A 16,557-nucleotide genomic window follows, 5' to 3' on the forward strand; every position below is an offset into this window, starting at 1 on the left:
ATTTTAGGCAAGATACTTATAAAAATATTTATAATAATATTTATAAATCTTAAAATATTTCATCAGTTGTATTTTCCACAAAAGTATTCAAAAATTTAAAAATTACGCAATGATTCTGACCGATATCACAACACCTAGAAATTACAAATTAATTAATACGTCATAATTACGCTGCTTAAAGACCGTAACAGCGCACATTGTTAACTCAACTACTAGTAGTATTACAACTAATGTAAGGAATATCAACTTTCTATAGTGACCTGAATTGCCGTTACCTTACCGGGTAATAGATCCTTCAAATGCTGTCGATGACGCAAACTCACCCGCTTATCCTCTATAATATCATACAGTCTCTTCCAAAATTACTCTTATATATCTTTTTATTTTAAGAATTATCGTCATTTGTACTCAAGAAAGATTAATTATCTTTGAAAACATTAAGGAAAAATATCTTATATATTTATATTTAATTAAATACCGGCTATAAAGTACTTTTTTATTAGCACTTACTGAAATTTACATACATTGTTGGAATTAAAATATCTGTAAATGAACAGGAATAGAAAATGTAAATGAACATTAATATCGAAGCGTCATAATTTTCACGCCGATATTAACATTTTAACTCGAACGTGCGTAAATATCAATTCGATTCCAATGAACTTTAGCTAGATGAGGAGAAACGTGATTGCGAAACACTCTTTCCCAAGATTGTCGTTAGCGAAAGAGGTTACCTCGTAAAAAATATGAAAGAAGATATTGCACTTCAGTATTGTCAATCTTGGAAATGGTTCACATAGTTTGCACAACTGACGATCATTGTGGATATTATGGCTATCATGCTGAGAGTTCTTGCTTTAGAAGTGAGTTTTGTTACGTTGTAACTTTTCTCTTGGCACGACGCAGCATCGCCGCAATATATCTCTTTTGTATTTTTTTCCTTACGTTTTGAGGAAACATTTTTGCGATGACTGGAACAATTTTAATAAAGATGAAAAAGTCATCTGCAATCACTTTATAATCTTATAATTCATAGTGCATTTGAATTTTATCAAAAATGTAACATATTATTATTATTTTATTGCGCAAAAACGAATTAATATTGAATTTTTTATTACTGAATAAATAGTATTAACTCAATATAAAAAATGCTTTTTGACACGTAGATATAAAAACTTGATAAGATAATCTATTAGACATTTCACTGCACTTTTTCAGACAAATTATGATATCTCCTTTTCTCTTTCTTTCACTTTTTGCGATTTTCTCGTAGACAGAGAGGACAGGAATATTATGTCTTACAATAGAACAATAATCTTACGGTGAAATCACTTCCGCGGCAATTCAGGGAGGAAAACGACGCGGTTAAAGATCGGTCTTGTCGACAAAACGACCGAAGTAATCTCAAGTAAGTGCATATCGGGGCGAAAGATATGAAATCCGGCTGAACCAAGCCAAACTGAGAACGGCGCGTCTGATCATATTGTGCCACCAAATGCATGCATTAAATGCTAAATTACGCACATGCCAGACGTTTGAGTACCTTCAAATTGCACGAAGCTGCGCTGAATGACAATCGAATAATAGGGTGAATTAATTAAGCGGAGAAAATTGTTTTCTACATTTTTAATGGAAAATCGATGATATTAATTTTCAAATTTCAATAATTTAATATGATTTTATTCCTGCTTATCAAAAATTATAAAAAGCTTAAGAAAGTCAACACGTAATTAACATATTGGACGAAAATACAAAATAAAACATATTCTTATTAGGGCAAATTATTAATTTAATTATGTAAATTAATCAATGAAGTGATTAAATAATATATAAAAATGTATGCTAGCAAAATTATAATTTTTAAGTTACATTGCCGTTTTGTTTGTTAACGATAAATTTATTGGAGCATATAGCCGTGATTTAGCTGAATATGCAGCGTTATAATGAAATAGGGGCGTCCTTAGCGAATGTCCTGAAAATAACCGTAATAGTCGTGACGTCAGGATCGCCTGTGGGAATTGCGGGATAAGGCGTATCGGTGAAGTAGGAGCCGGCAAAGTGCAGCACGGGAGGTGTACAGGGGGGTTAATGCATTTAGAATGGAACGTAAGCTCCATAGAAGCTTTCGGTACAAAAGCTACCACAGGGCTGGCGAGAGAAAAGATGGTGCTTCGAGGAAGCCGGCTGTGACTAAACCTGGTTTAAATTCCCGTCTCGTAACCGGCGTGTATTCCTTCCTCTCCGACGTCTAAATACGTCTCGTCGGACCATCTGTAATCACAATGTCGCTCCGCGCGAAACTAGTAAAATTACAATGTCCTTCGTACAATCAGAAATATATCTGCAAATTTGTCTTTCAGTTAGAATCAGTGCTTTTTTAAAAAGTTGACATACATTAATGCATGTAATATTGCATTAATAATGGCACACAGCGTTTGAAAATTAGGATTTTTACATAAATTATTTATATAAAAACGTTACTTTTTTTCATATAAAAACTTTTTGGCTGCAATAAGCAATTTAAAAATTAGTCGAGCATTTCATTTCGTAAAGCTATTTGTGTTTTGCTAAAATTAAACACGCCGCTGCACTTTAAAATCAGCTTCTGATTAGAGCGCTGCTGCAAAGGAGCCGCGCAGTTAACGAGGTCGGCGAATGATAAGGCGAAAATTGCGTATACCAAGGATCCTAGTTCCGTTTCTGCGGGATCATAAAAAATAATCATCGTTCCGGTGTCATGCACTTTCTACGAAGTCTCGCTCGCTTACCGTTGTCTTTTATCTTTCTAGGTTTATTCTATTGTTAGACAGTGCACTTCGCGGCAACTGTACCAGAACGCTGCCGCCGGTATTCTCTTCTTTGTTCGAGCAGGTCCAAGAAACTTCATGACCTGCCGTTATGCGCGATGAAACGTCACTACGAACGCAACGCAAACCGCCGAGTTTTCCCGAGGCTTTAATTTCATAAGCGAGCGCATATCGGAAAGCACTGCGAGGTCGCCTCGTTCATCCTTGACCCGCAACCGTAGCGAATCTCTGATTTCACATAATGGCTTATGAAATAGTAAAATGATATAGAAAGTTATAACATATAATATAATAATAGCGATAAATAATGGATTTTAATTTTCTGCGGAAACAAACAATAAGCATTAAAATTTAAACAATAAAATTAGTGAGAAAATAGCAACGAGCGATAATATTTATGAGTGAAGAATATTTAATGTCTGCAGAAAAGAGATATCAAGTTTTAATTATCAGTTTCATTATTTATTAATGCGATCAGATTTATTAGAGTAATTGTAGAACAAATGTTCTCAAATTGAACAATAATACACACAATAGCGAAGCGAGACGCATCCACATAACCATTGTGCAACTTCGACTGAGAGCATTTATGCGTATCGCAAGTCGATGCGTGCGCAAGTAGTAAGTTCCGCGATTTAGTCAGACCGTCTGGCGATGACTGCTATTTCTCTCCCGCGCTTAAGCGCATTAATCTGATTGTTAGTATGTATTTGCTTTTCACTGGCTTCGAAAACATTCATTTTCGATTACGTGTTCTTACTCTGGAAATAATTTATTGCATTATCTCTAAAGGTAAATTCATTGAAGTATCAGTAGCAGCCGATAATTTGGAAAAAAAAGGATCGAGAAATTGCATCGCAAGCTAACAAAACAACTCCGTGGCTAAAAAAAGAAAGTGGCCTACTGAAATATCTTTATTACGGATAGTATATGTCGACAGATAATTAGGATCGGCAAAGGATTAGATAGATAGAGGATTTACCGCGAGACGTGTACCGAGGTATCGGGCTTGTGCTCACCTCAACGTGAGGCTTAAGCGCAAGGAAATGAGACACGCCAAATCTGCCGTAATTAAGAACGCGCGCGGAAGTAGGAGGAAACGGTTAAGGGATATATGGGTCCAGGAGCGCGGAGGCTGGGGAGGTCGCGCGTCGGTCGACTGGAAGTTTAACGAACTCGAACAAAGAGAAAGAGCCTTTAGCGACGAGGGACGAGGATTGACGAATGGGGTGCTGGCGCTAGTCTCCCCTCCGTCTCCCGCGCCAGGCTAGAGCGGAGGGTGCGCGCGTACATTTTCTCTCTCTCATTCTGCCATCCGCCCCCTCGTACTCGCCCCCTCGCCTCTTCCGCCACAGCCATCGTGGAATAGCGGCGAGCCCCCGTGTATTACGAGCCAGCCACCCCCATAACACTACCCCTTGGTGCTGTATCGATCCATCGCAGCGCCGGCTTCGAGCCCTCCCTCCACAGCGCCGGAGACTTCGGTGCGGCGCGGCGCGTTGCGTGGCGGGATTGCTTGAACAAAGGAAATGCGATGCTGTCGTGGATCCTTTGCGACGTTTCTTTGTTTCGGCGATGTTCACCAGATCCTTTACGATTGTATCTGCCGAAAGAAAGAATGTTGAGCGATTTTAACATTTTTCCTGAAATTTTTCTTTTTTTCTTAAATTAATTAAATCGATTAGCGCATGACAAGAATCTTCAATTATTATTATTAAAGGAGTATGATTCAAATTAAATAACAAAATATTTAGAAATTGTTGACATTTCTCTAGCAGGTCAAGTTATAACCTTTTGTCTTTAAAATAGCATTTGCTGGAGAATTTCTGGCTAGCTAGAATTTTTCAGTTAACAATTAATCACGAAAATTGTTGAACAGGAAAACGATTGTGCTTAAAGCTATCAAATATTTATATATTTAAAAAGATTTGAGCAAAATCAATTATCTAAGTAAAAGCAAGGATTAATAAAATTTAAATAAAGGTGTATTTTCGCAAGATTATATATATATATATATATATATGAACTTTTCGTTTTACACAATCTATGATCGAAGTGGATAGAAAACTCAATTCGCGATCATATAAACAGACATTTAATCGAAACGTAGCTTAAACCGACATCGAAGTTTTGACTTCAACCTTTCCATCTCAAGCATTCCAGATATATGCTAACGAATTTCGACGAACTTTTACATTTAATTCAAAGTACACAGTTACGTTTCTATTCTGTTCGAATATTAAAGAGTCTCCATTAAAGAGGATCTCCATCTCGGAATAAAGGGACCGCCGGAGCAAAGAGACGCACATTTTGCTTAATCTTCTTTGTCGTCAAGGAAGTTTCGCGGTTTGTTCTCCGACTCTGTGGGGTGAAAATATGGCGTGGGCGCGGAATAGCTAGCTTATTGCATATATTTATTTGAGAAAACACTTCACGATCTTTTTGCGTAACATTTTTTAGCTCAGAGATTATTATGATCGTCTCGTAAAAAAATTTATTGCTGGCATTATATGCAAGTAGCGTATGAATCAAGCTGCGAACATTTATAATATAACAAATGCCGACGAAAGAATGTAGTATAAAAATACAAAAATGTCCGAAAAATCAGGAATTATATGGAATGGACCTTTTTATTATGTATAATGTATTAACATTCAGACCCGTTTCAAATAGGACGGAGGATCGCACTTGACGCGTTAACATCGCGTTACCTGTCGTGATAACATGTTGAATGCAACGCGAGGAGCACGATGCGGAATAAGCGCGGGGTATCGCGCGCGCTCGACCCGACGTTTTGTCGGGCGAGACAAATGGATCCTTTTGGAACATTGACTGCCGGCAACGTATTTGCCAGCCGCCATTCTGCCGGCGGAATTGTTTTGTCAGCTTAAAGCGCCGGCCAGAGAGTGTTTTGTTCGGTTCAGCAGCTCGGCGCTCCCTTGTTCAGCGTCTACCGCTGTAGAAACCGGCCCGACATCGCGCTCGCGTACGGTACTTCCGCTTGAATCCTGCGATTTAACATTCGTTAGAAAGGAAAGCACGTTCGTTAACCGTTAAGCAAAATTAAGCAACTTCTGACGTCATGCTAATCAAAGCCGAGGGATTGAAACGTACCGTGAGATACGTACCGTGAAAATATAATATATCGTCTCTTTGTATAAGATGACTTCTCTCGCAATCGATAAGCGCTTTGTGTAACACTGCAATAAATATTTCTTATTAAATATTGTAACACTTTTCATTGCACATATGTTCGAAAAGAACTCTCCTGTGAATCGAATCGTTTTTACGTTGAAGTTTATACGGTCGTGTTTATAATTAATAGTTTATATAGAATTCATATTTTTATGTTGTTTATCGATGCTTGTGAAAGATTTCTGCGATCTTGAAACATTTCACAGTGAAATCTCTTTCTATTTTATTCTATTCATATATAACTCTTTATTTTTTTTTTAACGCAACAGCTTCGATGTACATTGATAATCGCCGACGGGAATTTTCAAATAAATTGAACGTAGCAATATCTTTCCTGTCATGTCAATAGCATTCGGCAAATAGCGACGTGATTCCGATATTTTATGCCGGCCTTTGGTTACATAGCGTATATATCGGGTAGGAAAAGAAAGGGACGATCGTTCGCGGTGCGAGCGAAGGCATTATTCACAAAGGAAAGAGAGGGAGTATATCCGGGAGATACCACTCGCCTTAGCAAATCCATTAAAGCACCCTCGTCGAGCTTAAATCACCCTTCTGCGCAGCGTTCTTGCATAGAAGAGAAACGCGAAGGACACTCCTATCTCATCTCGCTCGATTAAATATCTCAGTTTTCGGACAATGTCCGTCAGGTGGTTCGAACACGACCGGTCGAACGCGCGTCGCGTAATTAATTCGCATGGCATTACGAGAGAAAACAACGAGTGGAATTTTCAAACGAGAGATTCCTCATTAGGCGCTCGCCTCCTTTTTACGCTCGAAGCGGCACGCGCCCGTTACACGTCTCATTAAACGAACAGACCGCCTCTGCTCTAAACGCATTATCTGTGGCACAATTAACTACGGATCAGCGATTAGAGGAGGCAAGCCACGGCGATTCTGACGAAAGAACCTTTTACCTTACTAGTTTTATCGTAGCTTTAGCGGAAATAACACAAGCAGACGTTTTTCCACGCATATCGTTCAAGGTAAATTTGCTTCCACTGCTTTTCAGCAAATTGTCATTATATATTTCTTTTGCCATTTGAAGAGACTTTCGTGGAATTGTGTCATTTAGAGCGATACGCTTCCAGAAAGAAAGATCTTACGATTAGATCAAGACATCAAGGACGCGTTGATGGAACTCAACTCGGAATTCGCATTCGCTGTTTCTTGCTTTCTGCATTTTAGTTTTAATAAAACTGGAAATTAATATATGAATTAATAGAACGTGAATTAGCAAATATAAATTATAAAAAATGTAAATTTAAATTATTTTGCGATAATATTGATTTTTATGTCAAAGAATTATAATTTTTACGTTGATTTTGCAGCGAAAAATTGCACAGTATATAATGTAAATTTTACGGAGGATCTTACGTCATTACGTACCTTCGAGAACTCGTCCTTTTTACATTCTTTCCTTTTAAACCGGGCCAAGCTTGTATTTTCTCTCATTACGTGATACGCGCCTCGGAGCACGATTTTACCTGACGATAATGAGCGAGTGCTCGGTGCAGACGGTCGCCCGACGCGCGAATCGCGAGGACGTAACACGTATTTCTGTACGAAGAGGATACATAAGAGCCGGGTCTCTCCTCGTTTGAGCGATGAGTGCGGCAAATCGCTTGCTTCCTGCTGCGCGCGAGCGAGAAAGTTCGTTCCTTCGCCGACGCATTCCTCGCGATGTATCACGGCGTTTACAGCGATGGAAAAATAGCAGATTTTAGCTTTACGCGATCCAAGTTTTTTCTTTCTCTTTTCTTATTTTTAGTGCATATAATGCACATATTGCGAAGTAATATTTTACGAGTTTTCTGTTAGCGATGGATAAAATGCAATCGTTAAACTCGTATTGTGCGATAAATTGCTCGGTCCTGGAAATCTATTTTCATTTCCATTTATCAGAATTTTAATAGAGAATCCTGTATTTCGTGTGTCGAAACTAGAGTAGATTTAAATCGTTTAGTAAGTCAAATATATATCTCGCCTTTCGACTATTTTATTTGTTTGCGCTGACACGCGCGATTTTATATTGGATCAGTTATATCGGATTTGTCTTATCTCGCGCGCAACGATAATTAATACATCACGTATTGCAGAATTTGCGCTATTTGATATATATATCAAAATATTTTGTCCTAAAATTGCGAAATTGCGAAATCAAAGTAAAAGCTATCCCTGGTAGAAAGTGCCATGCTAGATCCTAATGTCTAGCTAGCTCCCATCTTGACTCTCTCTGTCATGTATCCCTATTTAATATAATAAATTTAGTTTTGACGTGGCGCGAATCAGCGTCAAGCTATTTCTAGCCCTTTGCTATACTATGTTAATAATGTCTGACTAGAAGTAGCCTGGCGCTAGTTTACTTCAGACTACTTTTAATCAGGCGCTATTCAAGGCTGGGAAAAGATCATTTCTGACATGGAATTTCTGGCATGGCTAGATAGTACAATATCAGAACTAGCCACACCACGGCTAGATAGCACTATACTAGAGCTAGCTAACGCCTGACTAGTCGATTAAGTCGGGTATCAGACTGGAAGAATGTGATGATTTTGTGTCTGGCGCTAGTCTGTATGCCATACTAGCTCCTTATCAGGCAGTGGGGCAAGTAAGTTAGCGCCAGCCTAGCACCATGGTGATTTTTCTATCAGAGTATAATAATAACGACATTGATATTATGAAAATTATGTCACATGTAGAAGCACGGTATGTAATATGGCAAATAAATAGCAAAGTGTCGGCTATATGGTTAGGTCTTTCGCGTGCCACATGCGCGACAGAAATTGAGTTTCCGTGCTGATAAGATTGATAAGGTCTCAAATGGTGGGATCGCAGCCCGGGCTCGTTTACGCCCAAAGCATCGACACGTTCAGTTGATAACTCTCGCTTAAACGCGTTGCCACGCAAGCTGTCATTCGTGCCGCTTAATTATTCATTATAGCGTGATTGTGCGCACCAACCAGTTTTGATTAAGAAATAATAATGCCTGGTAAGCAGTGATATTGAATATCGTAAAATCTAGGTTTAGAAATAAGTGGATGAAAATGCGATTACATCGTGTGCGTATAAAGTTTATTTTATTTTGATCTTGATTAAAGAAAAAAGATATGTCAATTACGAAACATTATCTGTCAAAAAATGTAACAATAATCGTAAAATGTTGATTTCTTCTTGAATATTTTTTTCACTCTTTTTTAAATTTGAGGATTGTATGATAAGGAATTATATACATATTTCAAGATCTGTCATGATTTTATAATTACAACAATAATTTTGCCACGGTGTATCTTTTTTTTTTCATTTATTTATTAAGAAAAATAGGTCGACAATTATGATAAATTATAGAAATATGTTACATTTTATTGTTTTAATTTTTTTATGATAGTGAAGAAAATATCTAAATCTCTTAATGACGAGTGTGAACAATAGAGTCAACAATTATGTAACTGACTTGCGAGAATCGATGGATTTGATAAGCGGCGTGATAATTCATCGAAGTGTTTTTATCAACGTTGCAATCGCATCGCGGTTTCGCGGAAATAGCGATCACACGTACGAATATTCACAGGATACAGATGGGTCAGATGGCCGACGTCCTACGCCGATTCTCACATGCTTATCACCATCGGTAGGGATCTGGACGGCCTGAATCTCGTTGTCGGGCGCGCCATGCACGCCGGTGACATGCTGCCGGCGAAAGTGAAGCCGGAGCACAACGTTGCTTACGTATGTTACGGGGGCATCGAGCACACGAAGCACAACTTCGAGGTATATATATGTTTAATTCGCCGTCGCGAGAACTGAGAAATTTAATCAGCGGTTTCATTTGTCACCGAACGTCGACATAATCAGAATCCCGAGCGGCATATCGGCATGTTTCTATTGCAATTATGCGAAATGAACAATCGAATGCAATATGCGATACACAATCGTATTAATATTAACGCTAATTATTTTGATACTTTTGCAATTTAATCAATTCGCAATTATGCAACGCGCGTTGCACTTTTGCGCTTCTGCTTTCGCATAGACGATGCAGACGTAATCGTTTCATAACGCTATCGTGTTTCTTCCGTTAATAATCTTTCCGTTAAGCGAATTAGTTTTGCGCGAAAGCTTACGCAACGGACACTTCATCTCGACTCTCTCGGCGCATTTTGTTTCGACGATAAAGATAAGATTACGTGGCACCAGCGGTGCGAGTTAATCATAGATATTTACACGACGATAACCCAGAAACGATTGAACATACATTATTATTCCAATGAATTTTCCGCTTCTCCGTATTTTCGTATCATTCTATATTCGCTATTTTCTGAAACCAGGACAAACCCGAGATATCTTGCATACGCGCGAATCGATACGGATAATTTTGCCAATAGCTATGATAGCATAACAATCAGTGTATTCCTTCGCTTCGTCGAAATAGCGATGATATAACTTCCGACAATTTTCCGAAGATGTCGGATAAGCCGGGGATAGCGAAGGTACAGCGGGACATCAAATGCGGTATTGATCGGCGGGTTTCGACGCGGTATCGAAGCGTGTCCCTACGAGTCCGCATTAGACGAACCCTCTGTTTGCCGTGGCGTGCACCCGATCTCTCTCGCTCGTTCGAATCAATTTCTTTCGGTTCGACTTATGGCCGCGCGCGATCGCCCGCGGCTTAATCTGTTTGCCTTCGCGGGCGGGATCGAGAGGGGAAGCGCGAAGTGTACCGCTTCGTTGGGCGATTCTAGTCCTCCACCGAGCGAGATCGGCGCTAGTATAATCCGAGACACGCTTTCTTGGTACCTTAGGTACTGATGCCCGCCCATTTCAACTGGATCCGATCGGGTCACGGTCACGTACCCGAACACGCGGTGGAGGCTGGTAGAACCTCGAACGGGGAGATGCTCTACGTCGGACGTACTTTTCACAATGGTATATCTTGCGTAGGAAAGGTACGCTAAGATCGGAGTCAAAGTCTGATCCGATGCTCGACGGCATCGTTGATTCAGCACTTGTGCGAACGGTCACGGATATATTTCCTGTTTGGCAGGTTCAAAGGAGTCACGGAGTCCTCTACATTCCGTTCGACGGCAAGGAAATACCGTGCAAGGAGTACGAAGTTTTGGTACAGCAATGATTTCTCTTTCCACGGTTGCATTTAAAAATAGATAACTTTCATTTCTATGCGCTGAGAGAAAAGAATAATTGCAGTAACCATAATCTACAGTGTTTTGGCGCCAACCATATTTTTATAGGTATTTTAACTATACGGTTGTATGATTGGCAATATTATACGTATAAGATTATTATTGATAGCACATTATAATAACAATTCCTGTAAAAATGGGTATTCTTACTATAATTATAGAGTCCCATGTAATTATAGTTCCAAATATTACATACTTTTCTCTCAATGTGCCAAATTATTGAATAATAAGATTATCTCTCAATCGAAAAAATTCTTTCTACACAAAAATCAATGTTCTGGGTTCGTACATTTCACATCGTACTGACAGATGAAAAATGTGTATAATTAAAATATTCCATCCAGTATAATTTCATTTTTTTTTATTTATTTGTATGCGTTGTAACGAAATATGAACCAAAATTGCATCGCAACTGTGTTTCAAATCGTATCGTCGCATCAATTTATGAGATTTTGCCTAGAAGTTAGATTAAAATTTTACGAAGTTGGCGGCTGAGAATATCGCGTTCTTATCTACCCTTACTTAAGTTCTATTAGTATGCAGGGAAAAGTAATTTATATTTCGGCCTTTAATGCGCGCGCGGAAGGAAAGAGCATAACGAGCCGTGCCAGACCATGCGACGATCAGCAATGGCTTGCACGCGCCCTTTTCTCATAGCCTGAATCGTAACTACGGGCGCGTTACGGCCGAATCACGATTCGTCATGTCATTCTCTCGGGTCTTTCGGTTTTATTCTACGGTGCCGGTGAGAACGCGAGCATCGAATGATTCAGCGATACGTAAAAGCGTGAGTCAGAATACCATCATTTTTGCTGGAATTTTATAACAGGCTCATCTCGCACTGTCGCGATTTTTAATGTAAAGACATGATAAATACTTTAATTAAACTTTAACTTATTTTATCTACAGATAAGATTTCGATTATAGATTTAACACAAAGCAAAATTTAAAGAGGGGAATAATATGATTTAAACAAAATAATTGCATTTGTCGCAAGCACGAAAAGGTAATTCGATTTTAATATTAATATTGAGAAGAGTTTTATTAAATATAAAAAATAATAAATTGCTCGCAAAGACCATTTTCAGCCCAAGTTTAAAATAACGCAGCATAAAATACGATTATTATTTCATATATAATTATGCTATTATTTCTGACAAATTATTATTAATATTTTATTTGAACAAAATTTATTTTATCCCAATTCACTCATCGACACTGAGTGTACCTTCTCGTACACTCTGTATAACTACGGAGTTACTCGAGTCAATTATCACACATTAACTTAATCACGAGGGTGAGGACACAGCGGCTCCCTGTTTTCTCATTGGTGGCCATTCAATTTTCACGGCTCCACGGCTAAGATCGCTCGAAATAGATCCCAGATGCAAATAAATATATCTACCGTGCGGAGGGGAAATTAGAAGGGTAAACGATCGCAATGCAACCAGTGGTCGTTTTCTGCTGGTACACCCGATAGGTGGTGGGCACGTGGCCAGTTCGCTCCTTCATTTCTACTTCCTTCTCTCTCGGTTTTTCTTTCCCCCCTTTCTCCACTTATTGTTCCAGGTCTGATGCCTCGAAGCGGAATTGTCAAAGGAGAGGGACGGGCGGTGTAAGGGGGCGGAGGGGCGGGGGGGAAGGGCTACGCTATTTAATATTTTGATTGAGGAAAAGCGCAGGGGAGGGGAGGCTTGCCCACGTGCGGCCGATCGTCCCCTTTTGATTAATTTCGGCTCGGATCGACTGGCACGAATGAGGATGGCGCTCGACAAAGGAGCTCGAGGGGGCGAGCACGAGCGAGGAGAGACAAAAAAAAAATGGCAACAGCTGGCACGGCGAAACCAGAATCGGCGGACAATGCCGCCTAGATCGAGGGTGAGGCACCCCTCTCGCACCGTCGTTACCGACGCGAGGAGGACGTTCGACACGCGCGCGATCATCCTTGCGTAATATGCGCGTTTGTTCCAATTGCGGAGGACGCGCGAAAGGGGAGCGACACTATTAGGCCGGCGGCGGTGTTCATTAAATCGGTCGGAGAAAATTTTCAATGAACGATAGAGCAACGATGTGGCATATTTGGTGATGTTCGAACTTCGAGAGTGTATTTTACAAAAGATTTAATAGAGAATGATTCTGAAACGAGAATTGGGACGTCATCTTTTCTCGAGTTTGCAATTTTAAAAATTAACTTTTTAAGGAAAAAAAGATTAGTGAATAAAATTGAACCTCGTATGTAGATCGCCGGATGTACATCCGGTTTTAATATTTTATCAATAATCGACTGTGCCTAACGTTTCCAAGATAAAAAGAGTTCTCCGAGTTTACTTTTTGCGTTATCGCATCGGTTTACGAGATATCGATATGGAGATAAGCGGATAGGGACTTTACATGCAAAATAAAAGGCTTCGGCGCCGATCGTTTTCACGTCCGTCTGCAGTTTTCATCGTTCCCATCGAAACTCCTTTACGCTGTCGGTGGTCTTTCTCCTTTTTTTTTTTCCTTTTCCACTCGCGTCTACGGCCTGGACAACATTGCTGACGCGCATCGTCGATACCGGCTCGATAAATCCGCGCTTATTGCGGTTTACGTCAATCGTATCGGTCGTCACATCGTCCAAAGGCAACAAGGGGAAACGAGTTATAGAAATATCCACTCATAATATATATTGTTGTTGTTCGGCGTTGCTAGAAGTTCTCGCACGTCCTTGGAAAGTACATTATCAGGAGTGTACTTCTTAGAAAAGTTAGTAGCGAATATTTCTCGGGCGAGAATTTGACCGCAAACGTTGACTCCAATTTCTGAAACGTATAATATATTAATATAAAAAAACACGACTCATTAATCTGTTATAAAATTTGCAATTATAAATTATTATTATCTATTAAATTTATATATATATATATATATTTTTTTTTATTTATTTTAGATTAGAATAGAAAAAAGCACGCCTCACTGATTATTATAAAGCCTAAAAATTGTAGTTACAAATTTGCTACAATTACTTGGAAAGTTACAATTTGTATTTTGATAGCAGAGATTGAAATAAAGTGTTATCGCGGGGACGCGTTCAATCTGATTTGTTCGTGTGACGTTTCGCACGTCGAAAGTACTATTGCAAGTGCGACGCTTATTTTATTTAGGCAAATCCGCTTTCTGGAAGCTGTGCGAGTCTTCTACGAGGCGACGTAGCCACCCATATGGCGCGACAGATACGCCGAGCAGAACCAGAATTGGGATCGTCAGGTTCGAGAGCGAGGCGGGAAAGAGAGAAAGAGAGAGGACAGCTGCTCTCTCCCCGCTGCGTCGAGAGCGTTGCAGCTGCTGCTTCGAGGATCCACTAATTCCGCGGACGAGCCTATGGCCGAACGATACATACGAGACTGCAGTCGCAACTGGTTTCGACACGTCGCGCAATAATAAAGTCCCGTTTTATCGAGTGGAACGTTAAAGGAGTCAGCGACAGTTACCGCTTTCTGATACATCGACATCCATGAATATGAGCAAAACCGAACGCCTGTGATTCCCATCTATGTCAAATGGCTGTGAATTCGTTTGTGAAATATTATTTATTTTATTTCAAGAGGTAAAGCGATGAATTTCAACGCCAGGAAATTATCTTCTTTTCATAATCCCGCCATAATAATCATGTGCATTTAATCCGTTTGAAAGATTGAATAAGGCGTTTCGCGCGAGCACAGCGGATGATGCAATAAATTGTAATAAATTAAATCATTCTCGATCAGATCCGCGTAATTGAAATGCGTTTCGTTCCGTCAGTTGGGTGGAAGTCAATTTTCGAAAATCTTGATGTACGGTTAGCTTCGAGCGCTTCGTTGCTCTCTGCTCTAATCTGATTACGCTGCACTACCGATACTAATCAATTTACTAAACGACAGAGCGCGCATTTCCCATTTACAGACTACATCGAACCGCGTCGGACGAACGTGGGTGGAGCTGGGGGAGGGGATGAGCGTGCAGGACGACAGCTCGTTTCGCGTGCTTAACGCGCATCCATTTACTCGCACCCGGTGTGCGAGCTTTTCACCGTCGTTCGCAACAGGCGCACAGCACGTCGCGGGTAACGAGATACGCGTTTCTCCCGTATACGCGTCGCGGTATCAAGAGCTCGTTCCGGTTTTTTGACGATCTCCCTTTTTCCTCGTCGGAGTAATAATCGTCGAGTTGGCATGGGCCCAGCTACACCAACAGGTTAGCATTCCCGTTCGGCTCCGGAAAGCAGAACGGAGATAGGGGGGCCCCTACCGGTCGGTTACCGGGGGGTTGGGTGGTCCTCGCGATTCCGCGGCGTCCCTCTCTCCTCCCTCGATCCCCATGCCCTTTCCATATGCAGCTGCGTCGCACGCGGGCCCCCGGCACCATCTGCCATTAGAGGCTGCACGCGTGCACGCGTCGCGTCGGGCCCCTTTCCCCTCCCCGGCCACGTAATGGTCTCATAACAATACAGAGTGTGCTAAGGTTTCGATTGCTCGCGACGACGGTTTGTCCCGCCTGCCTGCCGACTCGGAATTATAAACAGATACCTACTACCCGAACGACTGATATACGCGAGATTATTGCGATTGTGTTTGACTTCCGATCATTTATTAGAGTAGCGAATAATAGCATTAAGAAATAATGCAAACAAATAGAGTAAGACGAAAGTTTTATGAGAAATTAATCATGTTTGTCAAGTAAGCAAAGAGAAAGAGATTTATTGATAACATTTTTTTTTACCTACTTATTTTTTAACCGATAATTTGTTATAAGATTTCAAAGAATCCGCTTAGTTTCATTTGCGAAATGCTTCTCTGGGAGTTGATATATGTATAGCACGTATATGTTGAATAAAATGAGGCATTTATGCAACTTATACGCATATACATAAATGGGCGCGGCAAAGTCTACGAAATCGCTTTCAGCGTATTCTTGCATTTCACGTGCGCGTACGATTTCGCAGAGAGAGCTGCGCGAAAATTAGCATGACGAAGGGCGAGAATAAAGGGGGTGCGAGCGTGACAGAGAGACGACACGCGACATAAGGGGTGTAACAATAGTCGAGGTGATGATCCTGCGTCTGTAGCGCACGGGCGTGGCTCCGGGCGGTTTCGAAAAAAAGCTTCGTCCTCAGCCGTGCAATAACAGACCGGCTTTATAAAAAAAGCTTGCTTTTTTCATTGTAGCCTGGCACGCTATTCAATACGAGACATTGAACGGGGCAGATGTGAGAGTGGGAAATGTAATAGCGAGCGGTATTAGTGTAGCGGAAAAAAAAAGAATAATGATTAATCGATATGCAAATTTGGTTTCAAAGAATTATAAACGAATATGAACGTATAAATTTTATCTCATGC

At 40.3% G+C, this 16,557-nt stretch overlaps 1 protein-coding gene and 1 long non-coding RNA gene across 2 annotated transcripts; one reads left to right on the top strand and one right to left on the bottom strand.

Moving 5' to 3' along the window:
• Positions 1 to 3,247: 3,247 nt before the first annotated feature.
• On the bottom strand, positions 3,248 to 7,739 carry LOC136998256 (uncharacterized). The gene is made up of 3 exons (XR_010888870.1): positions 5,936 to 7,739; positions 5,519 to 5,815; positions 3,248 to 4,410 (listed from the first exon to the last, which is right to left on the bottom strand). It is a non-coding gene; the product is annotated as an uncharacterized lncRNA (long non-coding RNA).
• A 1,099-nt stretch (positions 7,740 to 8,838) lies between these two features.
• Positions 8,839 to 11,552, top strand: LOC105670841 (natterin-3). The gene is made up of 4 exons (XM_012364579.2): positions 8,839 to 8,994; positions 9,574 to 9,773; positions 10,805 to 10,948; positions 11,047 to 11,552. The coding sequence occupies exons 1-4, from the start codon at positions 8,988 to 8,990 to the stop codon at positions 11,131 to 11,133; spliced, it is 438 nt and encodes a 145-aa protein (XP_012220002.1). The 5' UTR covers positions 8,839 to 8,987; the 3' UTR covers positions 11,134 to 11,552.
• The last annotated feature ends 5,005 nt before the right edge of the window (positions 11,553 to 16,557 follow it).

Source organism: Linepithema humile, chromosome 2, assembly GCF_040581485.1.
Source record: "Linepithema humile isolate Giens D197 chromosome 2, Lhum_UNIL_v1.0, whole genome shotgun sequence".
NCBI classification, from domain to species: Eukaryota; Metazoa; Arthropoda; class Insecta; order Hymenoptera; family Formicidae; genus Linepithema; species Linepithema humile.